Source organism: Convolutriloba macropyga, chromosome 6 (genome assembly GCF_964194025.1).
Source record: "Convolutriloba macropyga chromosome 6, txConMacr16.3, whole genome shotgun sequence".
Taxonomy (NCBI): Eukaryota; Metazoa; Xenacoelomorpha; order Acoela; family Convolutidae; genus Convolutriloba; species Convolutriloba macropyga.
In genome coordinates this window covers 71,568,013-71,590,239 of record NC_134473.1, presented here as the reverse complement: position 1 = coordinate 71,590,239, position 22,227 = coordinate 71,568,013, and the positions used below count along the sequence as shown (strand labels likewise).

The following is a 22,227-nucleotide window of genomic DNA, read 5'->3' as shown; positions in this document are numbered from 1 at the left end:
AATTTAAATTTGCAATTTTAAATTTGATATCGCAGTAAAAATTTTTAAAAATTCAATTTTGGAGTCCCTATATAGAACTGACCTGTGTACGGGTTGATCCAAAAGACAGGTTGTACTGGCGGTACATTAGCCACAGGAATGTAGCTCATGCCAGTAATCGAGTACGTCAAGTTATCGGAATCCGCATCACTCGCTGGAAATTGTCCGACCAGAGTGCCGATTGCCTTGGTCTCTTCAACTGTAAACGTACCTGGACCAGTGTACGTTGGCGCTGAGTTTGAGGACTCGGAGACGTGAATAGTGACCGAGGCCGAAGTCTGTTTAGGTGGTGAGCCATTGTCGGTTGCAAGCATTTTGAGACGGTAGAAGCTTCCTAGAATCGCAAAACTGAATTTCAGATGGTTTTTTTAAGCAATTTATGACATTTTCACCGAATTCAGGTTACACACGAAAAATGGGTAGTGTGGTTAAGTGACAAAAAGCGACGAGCAACTTGCACTTTATTGTTGTTTTTTGTCTTTTTTTCAGAATTTGTTCTTGAAACCAAACATAGGAATCCATGTTCTTGATCTCTTTTGTGGGTTTTGTCGGTTTTATTGGTTTTAAAGGCGAGATCTTAATTTTTCATCGTTTTACTCGTTTTCATCGTTTATAATCTTACTGACAAAAGTGTTCTGTTAATGATAATCCGATCTCAATGCGTATGATATAAGTTAGAAAAACCACTGTTTAAATAAATGTTACAAAAATAATTGTTATAAATAAGTCACGTAATTAAATAAGTGTAAATAAGATTTAGTTTTTTTAAAAAAAGATTTTAAAAAATTGGCGTACCTTTTCTACCTTCCCAAGTCGAGGCAGGATGTTAATCTTGAAAGATATTGCAAGATTCTTGCAAAATACTGTTAATCTTGCAAGATCTTGCAAGAGGATGTTAATTTTGCAAGATCTTGCAAGAGGATGTTAATCTTGCAAGATCTTGCAGGATGCTTTTAAGATTAACATCCTCTTACAAGATCTTGCAAGATTAATATCGAAGAACCTGCCATTATTAAATCTGCCATGATGTTGTCGTTTTTTGATTTTTATAAACAATTTAGTTTTTAATGACTGTGGCTAGTTTGTTAGGCTCTGATAATCATCATATCAAAGCCTCTAATGACATCCATCTAAGCTTTTATATTGTTTTATCTGACTTCGTTTCAAGAACAACGCTGGTTCTCTGACTCCAACCACGTGGAACCACTCCAGCGGTTCATTTACCAATGTCTATTTATACGTAGTCAGATGAGTTGAATCACAGGCCTACGGCACATGAAAAAGTTAATCATAGGATTTTTGTGGTGGTTTTCTTGTGCTAGATTGGTTTTTTCAATGTGATGTATTTATTATGTTTTTGTGTTGTTGCTTGTAAATTAAAATTTCATCTGCTTTCCTGAGTTTCTTCCCATAAGACTTAGGTCTAGGATAGGAACGTTGTTTTTTGTTACAAAAATAGGTTAGGATTGGACTTCCGCGGCTTTTCTCAGCGCTTTTTTTGTTTAGGATAGGTTAAGGAGCGAAAAAATCTGCAAAATATGCTGTTAATCTTGCAAGATCTTGCAAGAGGATGTTAATCTTGCAAGAAAATCTTGCAAAATTCTGTTAATCTTGCAAGATCTTGCAAGATTCTAGCAAGATTAACATCCTAAATCGACTAGGGTTCTTAAATCGCTTTCCTTAAAATATATTCAAGTTCAAATCTAAGGAAAACGCTACTTTGGTTGGCTTTTAACATTCGACTTTTGAATATTCTTGTCCATGCAGATGCTTGTGTTAATAGCTCTTCGCAGTTCATAAAGAGTCACCACTCAACTTTTTAAAAATATTGCGACAATGCTATAGTTTGTCAAATTTGGCGATAAAGGACAAAGACACTCTGTCATTGCCAATTAAAGGAATCATTCCTTTGTCGCTACTCGGACTTTAGAGTCTCAGTTTATCAGAGCTGGGCCATGAAAACTGAAATGTAACCAGCACTGATTCGTTACCCTTGAAGTGCAATTTTCATTTACAGTCTGTCTATACAGAGTCCTCATATACTATAGTTCATCTTATTGTAATTTGTTCAATACACAAAAATTTGCTTCAAAGATGTTTTCTAAAACATTTGTACCCTGATTTATTTTTTTGCCTCGATTGATATCTTGTAAGATTCTTACAAGAATCTTGCAAGTTTTGAATCAGCTTGCAAGATTCTTGCAAGTTTTAAATTCACTCATCACTAGGGTTCCCATGGAGAAGTTTCATCTGTTGTTCATTTGTGAAGTGAAGTATTGACTACCACTGCCATACTGTATGTAATTTCTTAAGTCAAAATTTCGAAAATCGAAATTGTGGTCGAAAAGGGGTTTTCTAAGGTCCATTCTTAGTTACATATTAGATCAGGAAGAAGTAAAATATCGAATGAAAAAATGCAGTGTCATTGAAGCTGATGTAGTGATTTGATTCTGTTTGAGAGAGTAAGGAGTTTTTTAAGGGGGGTTGGGGTGGGGTGGGTTGGGGTGGGGTGGGGTGGTTGTTCTAATTCGAGTTGGTTTGAGTGAATAGGGCAGAAGGGCAAAAAATAATTGGACATATGGGATTCAGCAGATGAGTGATTCTGTTGAGTGAGTCAGCAGATTTGCTTCTGTTTGAGCCGCCAATAGTGGGGTTTGTGTGTGTTTGTGTGTGTGTGTGTGTGTGTGGGGGGGGGGGGTGCGGCTGTGCACGTTTGAGTGGGGGGGGGGGTGTGGTTTGGTTAATCCGACATCACTCCATCAGAAGTTTTAGCTCCGTTGAGTCTCACGAAAGTTTTCGGATAGCAGGAGTAAAGGGATGTCGTTCACGGTGATCGCACTCCTCTTTGACGGAAACGAAGGGCGATTGAAGTTGATCTCGAACTTCTGTCAAAGTCATTGGACCGGCTCGAAGAACTTAAATTGAATTTATTCCTGCTGTCTTTCCTCTTCTTTCTGACTTGTTTCTCCTTTCAACATGGAGCATTCATTTGTTTTAAGCATTGCAGAGTTGTTTGTTTTAGACTTTCTTCTGCCTTCGTTTTTATTATTTCAGGGCATTTCAAATAAATCCACGATTCTTTCCTATAAGGACAAGGATGGTGTCCCACCTGTTCGAGAGAGTACGATCATTTTGACAAAGTTCGAGGTCATCGTTCATAAGCATTCACCTCCGTCAAAGAGGAGTGCAATCGTCGGGAATGACATCCCTTTACTCCTGAGTTTCGGAAAGATGCTAAATTGGTTGCGATTAAAAGTAACGCCAAAATTAACAAATGACTTGGAATGCTTCAGGAAGCCAGAACGAACCTTTCAAATTACACGCAAAATCTTGACATTGCTCTACAATAAAAACGAATGATAGAAATGATTTAGATAAAATTTCGAAAACTGAGTTCAACTAAATTTATCTAAATAAACGCAGTTGTATCTAGTCATGAACAGAACTCAAGCATCTAATAATTAATTCTTCACATATGTTAGATGGTGGTCAATTATTCTTGCGCAGATCAATACCAGAGCAAGAGTATTTCAAGTTCGTGACTGAACTCATATATTAAGATGAAGTTCATACTATAAGTTATAAAGTGGGACATGAACAGAGTAATGACACGGGAACAAAAGAATGCTTTTGTGATGATTCGTGCTGTTCAAGGAATGCTTGCTCCGGGCATATCCATCCCAAACTGTAAGACCCTGTGTAATGAACTCATAATGAACTTGACTTTTGAGCAGTCAGAGCCATAATTTGTAAATAGAACGTGCAAAAATGAGTAAGACCAAGATAACACACCAAGACAATATGAATTGATGATTAACAATTTTAAGCAAAGTTATAGATGTAGTTGATGACACCCTGTTTGCACGTATAAAGATACTTTTAAAGTGGTATAAATGGGAATTCAAAATGTGTGCTGAGAAAAGGAAACGTTTCCCATTTCGCAACAAACGTTAGGAGTATCAAAGTACTTCACGGCATACAATTTTATCACCCATACAAACAATGAATCCCGAAGATTTCTCTTAATTATAATAAAGTATTGTATTGATCTCAAAATATTCGAATGATCTTAATTATTTGGAGCAAAATAGTGACGCTAACCTTGTGCCTATGTTGAAGTACAAACTACACACATTGTTTCTTCGGACGTAAGTCCTTTAAGTTCCTTAATTCTGCCTTTTATCAAGTTGGATTTTTATCAAGCCATGGGTGAAAAAGAAAAATCAATAGTTTGCGGAGTTGAAAACAGGAGTTTGATAACAGAGAAAGCTGGAAATTTGCGAGCTTGATTTATTCTGCAAGCTGTTTTTTAGTTAGATCAATCCAGGGACTTTTGACAAATAATCGTATGTGTCGCATTAATCTTTAAAATCTTGCTCATTTTGACACTCTGAGTTTAAGTCGCGACTGATATTTTGTATTTTTTTTGTTTATTGAATTTTGAGCGCTAACTTTTTCTATTGAATGATGGTTAATAAAAATTGAAGCCCAGAGTTTAATTCATGTGATTTGTACTTATGGCGGAAAGCGATGAACACAAAAAAACTACTTCATTCCGCAAATGCAAAATTTTATTCAAACCCATAAAAAATATAATATAAATTGCGTAATATGCGTAATGTTATAACGCGTAAAATGTAATCAAAAAGATATTTCCACTCATTTCTTTCCACGCAGTTCTTGAGGTATAAAATTTGGCGAACATTTGAGTGTTATTTGTTGCTTTTTGCTTTTGTTTACATTTCCGCATTTTTTACGCAATTTTGACAATTTCTTCTAAAAACTATGTTAAAAATGTTAACAATGGTCTGACTGGTTCTCCTTCTAAAATTAAAGAGTGTTATTGAACTGTTTCATCCAATTTCTGGCTAAAATTTTTGCCAAATTTCTTTATTTTCATCATATATGTTTTTTTGATTGAAATGTCACGAAATAAGATTCTTCGATCAGTTTGGGTTAAACTTGCCATATTATTAAACCAAAAAACAACATAACATTCCTTAACTCCGAAGGTGGCTAGTTTTACCTGTGCTTTCTTTGAGAGTGTTCTTGATATAAAATAATGACGGCTTTTTGCTCAATTAACTTGCTAACTATCGAATGTGCATTGTTTATTTTTGATATATTAACCTTTTTGTAAAATTTTTCATAAACATAATGTGCGGAACAAAAAAATGTTCCTGATGGACCAATATTATTGCTGATTTCGGTATGATCGTTACATTTTACAGTACAAAAAAGTATTCGGATTGTAATCAGTCGCTTTCTTTTTTTAAATTTTAAATGTTTTTTTGCAGTATTATGTTTTTATTATGTTAAACATAGAACAGAACAATTCAAATGAAGGCTCACTTATTTCTGTAAAGGGATTTTCAACGAATCCTATCTAATTGTTATAGAAGAAAGCTTATGGTCGTCTTGACTTATAAAAAAAACTCGTTTTCAAAATGATTACTGACATCGACAATTTTTTTCTCTTTTTTCTTGGTCAACATGTAGCTTAAGTTCAGCAAGGAAAGGTTGAATTGAGATGTCTTTTTAATGGATCAAAAAATATTTTTAGTGAGAGTTACGTTTTAAGTAACAGGTTTTCACTTTGATACTATGAGTTTTCCTAAAAAATCTCACACGTTCCCATCTTTGTGCTTCTTGTCATATTAGAGACAGATCACATATCATATTATTGGCGTTCAATAACAAATATCAACTGAACATATAAAATTTTTCAGTGAATAGACTATAGTTTCGACTCCGTCTTCCATCAGCATTCAATTTAAATTTTGTTTTCGTCTTTAATTGTCGTTATTTTTGTAGTCGCATGAGAAATTCTACAGAACTGCAAGTCTTAGCACTAGTCTCATAGATGACCAGAAAAACCTTTTTACTAAGTTCAGTTGATGCCAAAAGCTTTTCTTTAATATGAAATCAATTGTTATAAAAAATAGAGCCGTGCTCTTCAAATTAGCACTTCACTGGTCTTGTTTGTCTGCTTAATATAGTCTCATTAATTACAATTTACATAACGACGTTATTAGAGAAAAAAATGAATCAGTTTAATTATTTCATTTGATATATAAAGTTATTATGACTTTGAAATTAATTGTTTTTGAAAAAAACAATCGTGTTTTTAACTTTGCCCTTTTTGCTCAAACTTTGTCTACTTGTCACCTAGTCTCATTATTCAGAAGTCACATGTCAGATTATGCTTGTTCAAAAAAAGTTCATTTGAGTATATCTTAATTTTTAAGGAATAGATTACGGTTTTAACGACTTTGACATCGTTTTTTCACAAAATTTAATTTATTCTTTGTTTCCAAACTTTGTTTTCCGTTTGTTTTCATAGACGTACAACGTAATCCGGTTAGTTCAAGGTCTTAATCTGGAAGATGGAATGAATAAAACCTACTTTAATATATCAGTTGAAATCTATTGGTTTTCATTGTTTGGAATTAATGGTTTTTAGAAGTTATAATCGCATTTCTGATCTTCGTCGTTTTGGTGACTTTCATCTACTTGTGCACGAGTTCTTCTAAAGAGTCGTCCAGTGTTTGTTTTTCGAGAAAAAAAACTAATTAGTTTACAAGCTAATTAGTTTATTTTATTTTTTTTAAGCTATTTTGACTTTGTTATTAGTTTTTTTTTCTTTTTCGAAAAATAGACATTGAGTTTTGGATGTAAACAAGGAGGCTCGTTTATGTGCGTTTGTACATGATATTCCGACCCGCTCTCATCTACATTTTTGACTTAACTGTCTTTTGACTTACATTTTTGCAAAAAGATAATAGAAAAAGATGTTTGAGTTTAAAAAAATCGTTCCACAAGCAAACTGATAATGGAATTAAAAATACCATGCCTCATTACAACAAGTTCTGCTATTAAAAAGACTAAGAGAAAACAACAACAACAACAACAACAGAAAGAAGCAATAACAAAAATTTCACGGCAAAACTCAATACAGTAATTTAAAAGCACCTAGTAACAACATCAAATTACAATCATACAAAACCCTAACTACACAAATTATCTTTTTTCTAACTAAACATCAGATGGGATTTTTCCTTAATAAGACAAGGTAACAAGTCGACAAAAAGAAGAACTATTGAGGCGATATTCATAATTCAATATTGATTTTTTAAAACAAATAATTTCAAAAGTCTTAAAAAACTAGATTTTAACAAAATAATTCTTAAAAAATTTATTAAAGAAACATAATGGAACCATAAGAACCTGTCTCTGGTTAGACTAAGCCATAGCAATGGACTAAAGGTTCAAAAAAACTCAAAAAATTGCTAAAAACAAATTAGTGAAGACATTAAAATCATTAGCTATTATCGGAATATTATTCATCTTTATTTTAAACTCTATTTATAATAATTCAGCTAAAATTATACGGAAAGAATAAATAAAATCATTTGGGCCATATTTGAAAATAATTCTCATCTAATTAGATTACTTTGGTTGAATTAGAAATGTACGGGATCCGGTCATTACTGAGTCTGACTTACAGTTCACGAAAATACGTTTATGATAGGGTTAATTTTCAAAAAAAATCGAAAAATTGTTTTTAAAGTCTTCACAGCCATTGAATTCAATAGTTTTCAACGGAACTCAATAAATGTGCTCAATTGGAGCGTATGCCTCGATGGGAAATCAAGTATTTTTGTCATGCAAACGTAATCATTAGGACATCACAATAAGTCTTATGACTATGGAAACATTAACAAATTTAGGCAAAAACCAAAAATTCAGCAGAAAAGTGCGAGAGGAAAGAGTCGAAGTCAATTAAACCGTAAGCATTTCTCCGAAAACTCTATCCATGATCCACTGAAAGTCTTCTCCAAGCCAATGAGAGATATCAATGTAAGGATGATCTGATAAGATTTCAAAAGGAACTAATAATAAAAAAATATTTAAAAAATTATGTTTTTTAAATTTTAGGAATCTTGCGGCAATGAAGTCATATAACAAATAGTTAGAAGATAAAACCGCTAACAATAATAATTGTGGTTGCAGTATAAGGAAGAGGGTCCTTTCATGAGTGAGACTGACTTATAATTCATGAAAACATATTTATTATCGGTTAACGTAAAACAAAATTCTCGAAAAATCCTTTTTAAAAACTTAACAGCCATTAGCTGTCCACTGAAATCTCTAGATGTCCGCTAACGAGCTCATTGCGAATTCTATTGCACAGTTAGTCAACGAGACTATGTCATAGGACTCTAAAAATTTAGCGAAACTTCAAAAGAAAATCTAAATTACATTTTAAATTACAAAAGCTCAGAGTAGGAGCCAAAAAAAAACACGAGCGACTCCTTTAAAACAATTTTTTGTTCATTGGGCTTCAATTGACTGTAAATCAAATTTTTCATTAACGGAACCTAGATATGAAAAAATGACTGGTCTCTAGGTGACCCAAAAAAAAACAAAAATATGAAAGGTTTTCTAAAAAAAAGAGCTCTCAAAAGGAATTCCAGTTTTTTTTGCTATCAAATTTCTCTATGAGGTCAGAACTAGTCTTTTTATCGCCATTGGTTTATCAAGAACAGGAGATTATTTCAGTTTGTGGCGTGAAATGTAATTTTGAGTTAATATTTTAACAAAAAGATCTTATTTTGATGAAAAATTACACTAAAAGTGATTAAAATCATGCCAAATATCCGACACACAAAACTTCAATCCTCGATAACACCTCGAAAAATACGAAATTAAAAAAATTTTGTTTCGAATTTTACACTGGACGAGCTTTTTGATGATAGATTTCACGTTTCTTTACGATGAATTTATCGATCGGCGAAAATTGTCTGAACAAAAAAAAACCATTAGAGTATATAGTTCCTCCCCCCACAAGTGAGGTCGGAACAATAATGTTTGTTGCGTTGTTATTTGATCTTGTTGTTTGTCTTGTCTCGTAGTCTTGTTAATGACCAGCCTCATCAACCCTCTATCTAATTTTTATCTCTCTCTATCTTGGTAGACAAATAAGCCAAAAATATGGGTGAGTGAGGTCGGAACATTAAGCGTGAACAAATTTTACGAAGCCTCCGTGTTTTTTTTCTGTTTTCATCAGCCAATATGAACAAATATTTTAGGGTTTTACATTGATGATGAGCTCTGTACCCACATAAGAGGTTGCATTAGCTATCACATTGTAAATATATTAAGAGAATGTGAGGATATCATTTTAGATTGTTTTATTCTGTGAAGAACTTCATAAAAAACAATTGACCCTATACATCGTTTGCTTCAAAAATCAAAACAATTCAACATGCTGCAAATTTAGCAAGACTGCTCAAACGCGTTGATTCATTGCAATTACATTTGGTATCGGAATATTTTTGGAAAATCATTGATAAATCCTTTCTAACATCATTGTACATTTAAACATGTTTATTGACATTTTTGGTTTGCAAGATATGCATTGTTATATATGAGTTCTCGACTATCAAAATTAGCTCAAATGTTTACAAAACAAGATCTAATTATCAAATACTGGTCTAATCAAACATTCGAAAGTTTTGTTTCAAACAAGGTTTTGAGCAATTGTGCCCAGTGCACTTAGACGATAGATCTGGAAGCCGATGAAAAAATGAAAAAACCCAACGGTGGATATCCATGGAAAAATTGGATACCATGGCTTTTCCATGGATTAATTTAGGGTCCATGACCAAGCCAAATTAATGAAAGGATCGTCACCGGGGGGGGGGGGGGGGGGTGGGGTGATCCAATGATCAAAGAGTTGGCCTTCAATTCAATAGAGACATTTGTTTTTAGAAATTTCTCGCAAGACAGCCCCACTATTAAATCATTTTGCGCCTTTGGGTAGCCAATTGCAACCCAAAAAATAACTATGCTGCTTAAAAAAAGTTGCTGTCTTTCATTATCGAACGCCCGCAGTGAAATGAAACATAAACCCCTGATGAAATTTTGTCCAAAAAACTTAAGAAATGATCGTTTTTATCGGTATTTCTTAGCGAGAAACGGTTTAAACCTTGATAAAAAGCTTGTTAAAACAGTACAAATCATGATAAGATCTTGGTAAAAATCTTGTTAAGAAAAGGTCAGCGCAGTCTCATATTCACATCCTTTAGGTATATCTTTCGTCTATTCAAGAAAACTTCTTTGAGAAGGGGCCATAATTTGTTCAAATTCAATTGTCACCTTGAACTGTTTTCCTGCCCTTAACCAATTTAATTTACCATTTGTCAATAAACAGTTCAGGGGGCAAATATCACACCCAAATTTTCCACCCAAACATTATGATTACTTAGATTATCCAATCAGCGCAGCTCAAAATTCTCTTCAACTAAAAATTCACTTTCTGATTTTATGGTTAATTTTTTGATATTTCATCATTCTTGCTGACACAGTATAAGCAATGACTGACATGTTTAAACTGATTATTATTTCATCGTTTATACTTTTATTCACATTTCCAGAAGCGAAATGCACCAAATCAGTTTTTGTGCCAGAAATCAGCTGGGTAGTACAAAACTGGCTCAAACCCAAGACTCACAGCAGTGCAGAAGCTACAAGTTTTGAAAGCAAAGCCAGGAAAAAATCAGTTTGCCATTATTTGGATTTCCAAATCCGAGGCTGGCATCCTTGCAGTCATATGTGCCCGATATGTATGAAGTTTGGAAAACACGCTAAAAAGTGCAGAGAGAATGACTGTTACTGTTGCGACTATTATCAGCAAAGCGCAACTAACGGACGCAGGGGTTTTGAAGTTTCGAGTGGGCAGATCCATTAATCAACTCACAAACACGAAACACCTCTTTCATTTTGATCTTTTGGAGCAATTAATTCATGCATCTTTTGTTTAGCATAAAACGTGGAGAACTTACACAATTTAGTATTATTAGTTGTGAAAATTGAAAAAAACTCAAATATTTTTTTTACAGTAGTCAAAACTACAGCAGAGTCAAAACTACAACAGAGTCAAAACTACAGCAGACTACAGACTGTTCAGTCACAAGAAAGTAGAGGTTACTCACCCGGGTCGAGGTTTTTTGGTGATTTTTTTGTAAGAAATGCAGTGAATGCGGTGAATTTTTGCAAGAAATTTGGTGAATGCGGTGAAAAGAAAGCATTTCACCGCATTTCTTACAAAAAATCACCGCATCGCCTTTTGTGGCAAATTAATGTAAGATATACGGTCAAAAAGATGTAAAAAATACGCAGTGAAAATTTTTTTTTGACCGCATTTCTTACGAAAATTCACAGCGAAAACTCGACCCGCGCAGCTATATGAAGGTAAATAAAAACACAAATCAAACATTGTTTCATGTTTTTAAAAAATATATATGTTTTCTTAAATGCGTGCTTAAGGTAAAATCTAATTTAAATTATTTTAGATCTGGCGAACTTCAGGTCAAAAAAGGAGTTATATCAGTCCAAGAAATTGTGTAAAATGAATCTTCAAGAACAAAAAAATATAAAGTAGAGAAATAGTGCTGATTGTAGACCAATCAACAAAACGCTATAAAAGCAGTGGAAAAAAAGAAACATATACTTTTTCATAAATCTCGCATTAAAAATATGAAAAAAAAGTAAATCACTGCGTTCAAATGTGGTTATCGTCTTCTACTGACAGAATAAGTCCCCGAAAAAATATTCCCAAACAGAAAAGTCCCAAATTGCAAAATATTCCCACTCAAAACAGCCTGAGATGAAGATATTACTAATTAAGTGATGAAACAATTACGCTCTGTGTATAAGCAACAGTGTACAAGCAGTTAGCAGGTGTTTTCTATTTGCACCCGATTCGTTGCGAGTCATGCACATTTATTAGCATTCAGAGCTTTACATTTTAAAGGCAGCCGATATAATCCATCTTTCTAATTTCAATTTCTTCTTTTGTTTAAACAAATTCATTCATCATAGTCAAATTCATTTATTATGGAATTGCTTGGCGCATACTGCAACATGTTGGTTGATGCTTGTCAGATTACTCAGTGAAACCGCAGAACGCTTGTGATCCTAGAATGATTGTCTCATCATGCTCAGATATACAGCAGTCCCCTTCTCATCATACACAGACAGACAGCCTTCAAAACGTCATCCTTATTTTTATTCTGATTCAATGCTCAGTCTGTCAGATTTATTTAGTCTGCAAAAAACGGGATTCAGTGCTGAGTAAAATTGGAATATAATGATTCATTAATGAAATACTATGAGAGGTAACTCCGGGTTCTTCTCATAACTTAGGTTTAGCAAAATCACAAAAATAATGATAACACGGTTTTCATCAATTATGAGTCTTGGGGTACTGAATTTGAAACTCTTTACTTACTAACCGCATCATTTTGAAAATTGATGTTCTTTCAAAACTGTTATTAATATTTTATGAACTTGTGTAGTACTAGTTTTTTCTAAACAGTTGTTTTTATCTGTTACTTGTATAACTGTTCAGTCTGATTTCTAATACGTCAAAACATGTGCAGCAACTTCAAAAACTTATAGGGTCATTAATAGCGTTCGAAATGCCTTGGTAAGTCAAATCAAATCACTAAACTTTTTCTAAAAAAAATGCAGGTCACTGACAATTTAATCTGGTCTATGACAATCTATAGTCGGTTGAAAAAGCAATAAATATAATTAAGATCAACAGATAAACATGTTTTGAAACAACACGGCTGGTGATAGATTCTGCTTTGCATAGAACGTTTCAAATTACGTCTCAAATGGCCAACAATATTTTTTGTTCTTCAGCGTTAAAACTTTTTTGACACTTAGTTTGGCAAAACTTAAATAAGAGCATTTTTTGGAGCCACCTTAAAAACTTATTTCTTAAAAATAAAAAAATGAATATATATATATGGCAACCTTCAATTTGCTACAATTTCAATTGTAAAACACTAATAATAACAATTGTCAATTGTTTTGGTTGACAAAGCAGCTCCTCAAAAAGTTCAACCAGATGAATCAGTCACAAAAGAAATTTTCTTAAAAAACACAGGCAAATAATTGCCAAAAAAGTAAGAAAATGAAGTAATGGCTTAACGCACTGGAAGTAGTAACAGAATAAATGACTATGTTTTCAACTATTTTCATTCCAAATGAAATTTTGCTCAGCTGATGACATCATTATCAATTATAAAGGTTCAAGGTCCAGCCTCAAAATGTTCTCAACAAAACGTTAACGAAGATCAAGATGCCATCAGAAATTTGAGTTGTTGTTTACGTAAATTTTGTCATTCTGGCAAGAAACGTGTTTAAAGTTGCTTTTTACTCACATGCCTATTTTCAGAAAATTTCGAAAAACTTACAATAAAGAGATTGAAATATGGAAACGTTGGATCCCTCACAGTTAAGAAAATTAAGTAAGAAAATTAAGTTATTATGTAAATCTTTTGAACTTTCGCTTTCCTAATTCTAAATAGTTTTTAATAATGTTTTCATTTCTTTGCCGCTGAATTGAAAAAGCTCTGATTCAGACAGTTTTTTCGCAGTCAAATTGATGTGTCTAAGAGTAAAGACAAACAACCAAAGTGATCAATTTAGTTTTTCAATTTTTTTTTTCTCAAAAAAACTATTTACAGTAGTTTTTCCACATAAGGTTTATCCCGTTGTTGTTCATTTAGAGATTTGTAGTTTTGCTACAATTTAGACTGATTTAAAACACTGATATTAAGCATTGTCAATTGTTTTGATTGACAAAAAAGCTCCTCAAAAAACTCAAGTTCAACAAGATGAATCAGTTGCAAAGGAATTTTTTCTTAAAGATACACAGGCAAAAAATTGCAAAAAATTAGAAAAAATGAAGCAATGAGTTTACTCGCTGGACATAGCAACAGAACAAAGACTGTTTTGCAACTTTTTCTACTAATTGAAAGTATGCTCAGCTGATGACATCATTATCAATAAGCAAGACTCAAGATACTGCTGCAAAATATTCTCAAAAAAATATTAACGAAGATCAAGATGCCTTCAGAAATTCGGGTTGTTCTTTATGTAAATTTTGTCATTTTTTCAAGAACTGTATTAAAAGTTGCTTTTCACTGACTTGCCTATATTCCGCCAATTTCGATTTTTGGAAAAATTTAGAATAAAGAGATTAAAAAGTCAAGTGTCAATAGTTACATGACAAACCGAAAAAATTTGAAATTAAAGTGCTCTTTCATTTGTGTACTGAAATGCTGAAAATTAATTTAATTCTATTTACTTCATCAACAAGAAATATGTAAATTGATAACTCAATCGAATTTGCGCTGACTGGAAAAAATTTGGAATAAAATCAAATCCACACCAGTTGATAAGACGGCTGCAGTGTTTACGAAGGAAAAATTCTTTTATGATTTTTTCTCAAACGACTGTTTTTTTCTTTTTATTTCGATGGAAACTCAAAATATCAGTTTGGAATCAATTTGGCTCGTCATAGTTGTGACGAACGACTATTTATTTGAAATATTTGCATTTGGTTAGTTTTTGCTGCCAATTTGATAAAAAAAAGCCTTTTCCGCCTCTTTTAATAAACTTTACCTATTTTCATTAAAAAAAATTAAAAAGAGAAAACAGTAAAAGATTACTGCAAAAACTCAATACTGCTATTTGCACTAAAGAAGTTGCACAGCGCAATTATTATAGTTACTTTGAGTCTGAGAGCAGGCGTTTGAAGGAGAAAAAAATTTACTGTTCTTTTCTCAATTGGTTGCCTTTCCTGTTTTTTAATGCCCCTTAAAACATCAAGTCCGGTAACTTTTGTCATACAAACACAAACCAAAGGAGTATTTTGAAGAATAGTAAAATTGTATAGCGTCAATTTTTGCAAAACTTTCTCAGAAAAAAATACATTCTACTTCTCCAAAAAAAAACTTGATTTGAGTTTCTTATTCTTCAAGCGAAAGTATACTGACGGTCTGTTCACTTTTCCGATATTTTCTGCTGAATGAACTGGTTGGTTAATCCAGAGTCAAATAAGTGTCTAAGTTCTAAAGTCACCGCAAGCATGCAAAAAGTCACCTTTCACAACATATTATGTGTTCCTTTTTTTCTGGCCAGAACCATCACACAATGAATCAGTTTTGCGAAATTTATTTCAAATGATATATGGGAGCGTGATTTCTATGTACCTTCCAAAAAAATTCAGCTATTAAGTGAATCAAAAACATTTTTTGAACTTTCTCTTTCCTAATTCTAAATTGTCTTTAATGTTTTCATTTCTTTGCCGATGAATTAAATAAGCTCTGATTAAGAATGTTTTGAAGACAAACTGGGGTTTCTGATACTGGGGGGGGGGGCAATACAAACATCCAAATGGTCAAGTTATCATTTCAGTTTTGTTTATTTTTTCTATTTTCTAAAAAAAAACACTACATTATTTTGTAATTTTGAAATTATTAGAAATTTTGACCGAGACATTTTGACCATTAATATAAAAGGGATAATATTTGAAATCATGGGGCAGCTGGCATCAAAACTATTGAAAACGAGGGCTTATAAACAACAGTTAATCCTTTCATTATTGCTAACATATGACAAACTATTTCTGTTAAATGCGATATATTAAAACAAAAAAGGAACAACTTTTTCCGTACTATACACTTAGCATAGAACTTTCTATAAAACTTTTACTTGTACCCGCAATTTCTTGATTTTTTTGTTTTTTTCTGAGCTATCTGTTGCAATAATTATACTGTTTGGCCAAAAAAATGACTGAAAAAATGATAGAAAATTTCAATTGCAAAATATTGTTGCATTTAGAGGGAAAAAAGAGGTAAAGGTCATGTACGGTAAGTTATTGCAGCTTTAGTTGTGCAAAGTGGTCAAACCTTACTATCCTTTGAATAGAAAAATAAAACTGTTAATTTAATTTTCGACATTTAGTTTTCATTGACAATTTTTAGATACAGTGTATCTGATGACGTCTGTTAACAAAAAATTACAATTACCGAAGAACTAGAATTCACGCAATAAATTTTCTCTGCATTCTCTGCGATTTCGGAATATTGACGCACGCTCTTAGAGACCTGCTCAACAAGATAATGACCTCTAACTTTATAATTTTATTCAGTTTATCATGAAAAAAGTCACCAAAAATTAGATCATATGAAAAATTTATAGTTTTAAATGTTGCACGAGAAAGAGAACCACGGCTTAAAAAGTTGCTAAAACTTTCTTTGGAGAGCAATGGAGAGCAAAGCCAAAAAAACCAAACTCAATATGGTTGAACAAATGCTTATTATGCTATTCTTCTAGACTACTTACAGTCCTTTCCTGGAAATCAATTCCTTTGACTTTACCTCAGTTCAGAGCTCAGTTGCACTTCTTGAGATTTAGCCAGGCAAAATTGAAAAGAGCCCAGCTACTACTTAGGTGAAATCGGTTTCAAAATTATTAACGCAATTGTGACGCTCAAAAGACGCAGTAGTTTTGAAATTGTTAGAATTTCGACAGAGACCATCAATATAAAAACTTCTTAAAAAACACGAAGCAGCTGCGATAACTATTGGAAAAAGGATTTAATTTATAACAATTAAATAATTTATTGTTTCTAAAATCCGACAAATTACTATCGCTAAATGCGATAATTTAAAGTACAAATAAGTAGGAACATTTTTTGAGATACCTGTTGAAAGAGTTTGAGATACCTGTCGGAAAATTTTGCTAAAAAGTATCCGAACATGTGATAAAGAAAAGCCAATTTCAAAACAAAATTGCATTTAAGGCAAAAAAAGGTTAAGGAAACAAACTACTAAACTACTATAAGTCACTGATCGAAATTCAGTTTTTAGAGACAATTTTCAGATGTTTCTTTTGACCTCTATTAACAAAATAATGTCTATTATTCAGATTCTGAGTAAAACATCCATAACACGTGTTTAATCTCAACTACTGCTTGTTGAAAGGCAACTAATAAACCAAAAAAATGTTATTATCGTTGAAAACGAAATGATATTTTAAATTTTTAACTTTAAATCTTATTTTGAGTACAAAAACGTTTTTTTACTTGATTTTACTGTCGATGCATGTAATAAATTAACGAGACTGTTTTGAGCGCTGTCTCAGTTGCAAATGATTAGTGGAAGAAACCTTTTTGAAACTTTTCTTTAAACACTTATTAACACGCTCGTCTTGGCTTTCTTAAAAAACATCCGAGTAAATTACATCCGAAGTCATCTAATAAGAAAAAGAAAACATTTATCTAAAACGCTGAAATTTTGATTAAATTGAGGAACGCAACCCAAGCTAGCTAAATAGACCACACCTCAACAGAGACTGCAAGCTGCTCTAGGGTCTAAAAACAGACTGATATGGGCGCGGTCCAGAGTCTGTACGATCTGAACAGAGCGTTATTTATAACCTGGATAGTTCGATCGGAGCACAAGCTACGATTTGAATGGCCTGATGGCTCTATCTGAGATTTTGTCCTATCACAGAAAACAGTTTAACAGTATAAAATCCAAATACTTCAGGTGAAATAGTTCGAAATCCATTTACAATTGCCTGATAATTCTCGTACAGCTAAATGGCCAGATTATTCGAGTCGCATAATCCGTACGACAGTCAGTCCAGTCCTTGCTTTTAACCCACTTCAGCTACGGGTTTAAGTGTTTAGGGGTTATCCGAAACACATAAAATTGCACTTTACACTGTAAAAAACGCCGGATCTTTCCAGTCTGCCCCCCCCCCTCCAGTACGTTATGCAACCCCCCCCCCCCCCCGTTACAGAGCAAGTGTCATTACAGAGTAAATTATAATGTAAAAGTATTGCACGTGCTTCTGGAGGGGGGGGGGGCAGATAATATGCGCCAACTAAGCTGGGGGAGAGGGGAGGGGAGGGGAGGGAACAAACGGAAAAGATCCAAAACGCCTTTATACGCCTGGGGTGTCAGCGTGGGTGTTTTAGAAGGAGTCGAGTGAAAAAAGAGCTGGAATAGGGGGGCGTGTGATAGAGTACAAGGAGGTAATATAAAACTCCGAAGAATTACAGTTCACACCATAAATTTTCACTGCATTCTCTGCAATTTCGAGCTCACCAACAATTTAATGACCTCTAACGTTAACAGTTTATTCCGTTTCTCAAAGACCAAAAGTCGCCAAAGATTGGTTCATAGGAAAAATTGCTAGAAAAATGCTACTAAATTTCTAGTTTGAAATTAGTAGAATTTTGGCCAAGACAATTAATACAAAAGTGATATTATTTGAGCCAAAAAACTTTACGACTCACAATGCAGCTATAGAAAAAGTATTTAACATTCATCAATTAAATTCCTGCTATTTCTAACATCCATTAATTTTATTTTGCTATAGCGATAACTTAGAATAAAAAGAACAAGTAAACATTTTGAGCTATCTGTGGGAAAAGTTAAAAAATTTGTCCAAAAACTATCCGACCAAGTGATAAGCAAAAGTCAATTTCAATAAAATATTGGGCTTAGGGCAAAAAATGGAACTTAAGGAAACAAACGGTAAGCTACCAAAGGTACTTTTGTAAAAACCGGACGAAAATTATTACAGTTTTAGCGCGGATATAAATTTCAGAGATTTAAAGATATAACGTTTCGTATGACGTTTAACAACCAGCAGTGTCATATTAGTTATATTTGTCCAAATTACCTATCACGTTTTTCATCTAAAACACTTCCAGTGGAGAGAAAAATAGAAATAACAAAGAAGGCTATTCTACTAAAAGACAATTTGATAGTCCTCACACCTATTTAAAATAAAACGGCTATCAAAAACGCTAAACTTTTGCTTAAGTTGGTGGAGAGCAACAAATGCAAGCTAATTAGACAGCTCCGCAACAGAGATTACAAGCTGCTCCAGGATCTAAACAGTAAGATCTGGGCCCAGCCAACCCCAGTCGATTTCGAATGGTTATCTTGTAAGATTTTGGCAGATTCGGACAGAATCTTGCAAGATAGCAATTCTTCTGCCAGAATCTTACAAGACAATCATTTCTCTGTCAGAATCCTCTAATATAGCCACTTTTTTGCACAAGATCCTACAAGATGAATTGATTAATGCGAGTGATTCTGACAGCAAGAAAGTCCTTCGAAGCTCAAAAAAATGGCAAGCCGGGAGTAATCACATTTTTAGGCGTTGGCAAGAAAAGTTAAGCGTAAGGAGTTGAATTCTATGAAAGGAAGCTGTTTAAGATGCAAAGAATAATATCACATAATTTTTTCACAAGAAAAAGTAATCTAGACGTGTAGTTTTGTAAATCTTGATAAAGTTGAAGGAAAAAAGTTTTTAATAGTAATTTATTTTGTGTTAACAGTTCTCAAGCAAACTTTAATTTGTTTTTTTTTCAAGTAATTCATATTTCCAGATTTAAAATCTATTCAAATGTATTGTTTTTCTTATAAAACACACAACTGATTCTTAAGTAAATTTTTGGTCAAAATGAAATGTGTTGCATGAATGAGAGCCAATAAGAGGACAGTTCGACCGGAACGAACTTGCAAGTATCTTGTAAGATAACCATTTTTCTGGCAGATCTTGCAAGATAACCTTTCTTCTACCAGGTCTTTCAAGATAACCATTCTTCTGGCAGATCTTGCAATAGGCAGTTTTTGCAAGATTCTGGCAAAATCTTGCAGTTTTAGGCAGTTTTTGCAAGATAGGCAGTTTTTGCAAGATTCCGGCAGAATCCTGCAAGATAACCATCTGGTCTCGACTGGGGAAGTCTGTAGGGCCTGCAGAGGGCGCTACTTCTGATAAGGATAGCCTGATCATAGCACAAATTAGTATCTGGTTGGTCTAATGGTAATAGCTGAGTTTCTGTTCAATCGCAGAAAACAGCAAAGAGGTTGATAAAAAAGTGTAGCTTGGCAATTCTTGTCCAGCTAATTGACCAAAGAATTCGTCCGACATAACCCTTACAACAAACAGTGCTATGCAAAGAAAAAAAGCAAATAAGTTTTTTTTCATTCAAAGCATACAGATTCCCAAATTCATAAGCAAAACTTTTGGAGTTTTTGTCTTCAGGTACGTCAAATTTTTTGCATCACTTCCAAAAATTTATTTTTTTTCACACGGCTTTCAATAGAATGGTTTGAAATTTTGGTTCTAATTTTCTCAATTTGTATAGATTCTCTTAGAACGGCTTTGTGTTTGATAGAAAAACTGAGTGTTTGATAGAAAAACTGTTGAGTTGAGTTCAAAAATTTAATGAGAATTGTACTGCGTATCAAACTGTTGTTTTGAGTCATACAATTTAATGCAGAAACTTTCCCTAATAACTATTGTTTTTCTATCCAAACTGAGTTAGCCAATTTCAGCGACAAGTTTTGCACAGGAAATATAAAAGCAATCAAAAGTTTTCTATCATTCTAATTTTTTTGATTTTGCAATTTTCCAAACTTTTGACGCTTCAATATCAAGCAGCATTCTAAGATCTTGATTAAGTCCTCATGATATCATACTAGCCTCATCTGCACATTTAGCAAATTGGAAAATTTGCATTTAAATTGGCGTGTCGTTGATAGATATAAAAACACGTACAGATAAAAAACGTACAGATATAAAAACAGAACCATGAGGTAGTGCAAAGTAATTAGCAACATAGAACTTTTTTGAGAATTGGGGTCAACCAATTGCCACCTATTTGTATCAATTTCAAAATTATATCAGATGATAAATTATATCAGATGATAACCATAACGCAATTATTTAATTAAGAAAAATAATTGATCATCGACATCGAAAGTTTTTTTAAGGTAAACAAAAACAAACAGTTGTAGCAGATTCACCATTTTCTCTGCTTTTTTAAGATTAGTTTTCCCTTTCCATATAAACCAAATTGTTTTGGTGCAAAAATTAACATTTAATGCAGAACTGTTTAATGCATTTAAACAGTTTTTTTTAAATATATAAAAGTAGCCGGTATTAGACTGATTGGCGGAAAGTTTTAGGATTTTTGAACATCTCCTTTTACAGGTTAACTACTTTTCAATTTTCAGGGTGTTAGGAAAAACCTTTGACTGCGTCGATTTAATATAATATTCCGCTAATTTTTAGATTTTTTTTCAACTTCGCTTATTTGGTCTTAAAGATGAACCATTTCTAGCTAGCTTCAATGTTTTAATTTCTGTAAATATTTTTTGGTATATTCTTTCCCGTTGTCCTAAATTTATTTGTCAATTTTTCAGCTTTTGCCAATTTTCTTTGTTATGTCTCATCTGTTTGCAACTTTTTCAACGTTTGAAAAATTGTCTTTATTAAAGGGTAGTCACTTAAGATATGCATATTATTAAATTTGCGTTCTTTTCGAATGTGCCTAGTTTCTTTGGGTCGTAGAACACTCTTTTACTACTTTTGTTTCTGAATTGGGCTTGTTGATTCTTTTTCAAAAAACATTTTTTGCTATCCATTTATTAAATTTTGAAACTGAACATGTATCCAATAAACATTTTATGTGGTCAATAAAAACAAGTAATTTCAAAAATACATCTGTAAATTTGTAGACTTTTTAAAGTTGTTTGTTAATTTCTCGCCACAAAGTTTTCAATTCATTGCTGTTTTTGTTTTAAATTCCATAGAATGTATAGAGCTGTTTCGTTCCATAAAATTGTTAGATTGCAAGGCCAATCACAAAATAAATTATCGTGATCTGATTTTATAAATAAAAAATGTGTTTCTGCGTAATCGCAGCGGAGCAGCACTAGGCTTTCAGTCTGCAGTGTATTAACAGTAGCCTGTTCTCAGCTGTCCTTTTTAACTTATTCCCCACATCTCAGACTGTTCATTTGTTGAGCATGAATGCTCTTTTTTTGTGAATATGGCCACTTTTTTTGCGTCTGAGACTTTCACGTGGTACCATTATTGCAGCCAACATTGCTCAGGATATGGTCAACTTGAAGCTATGGTTAAGTAAGATCTCGTCCTCAAACAGACAGCTTCACGGAGGCTGGGGATTGAACTCTCAATCATTTGCGTGTGAATCACACACACACCTTACCTCTCGGCTATCACGCCAATGTTCTTCTAAATGTAATTCAATTTTGTAAAGTTTTTTTGAGCGCAGTATCTTAGCATGCCCTGCTAAAGTCACAATCTTTTAAAAGATTCACATTTATGAAACACCTATGGGATACTTGATTGAATGAACTTTGACTAGTATTTAGTTAGTAAATCAAAACTTTACAATAAATACTGAGACTGTCCAAGTTTATGACCTAAAGTTATAACAAATAACAGCATGGCAATTAATCTTTATATTATTGTTCTTACTTTTTCATG

The 22,227-nt window shown here is 33.1% G+C and overlaps 1 protein-coding gene across 1 annotated transcript in view; it reads right to left on the bottom strand.

Moving 5' to 3' along the window:
- LOC142341396 (protocadherin Fat 4-like) overlaps positions 1 to 22,227 on the bottom strand; it is a 180,395-nt gene that overhangs the window by 49,987 nt on the left and 108,181 nt on the right. The window contains 1 exon segment of the mRNA XM_075392323.1: positions 83 to 373. Coding sequence (XP_075248438.1) covers positions 83 to 373 — 291 coding nt within the window.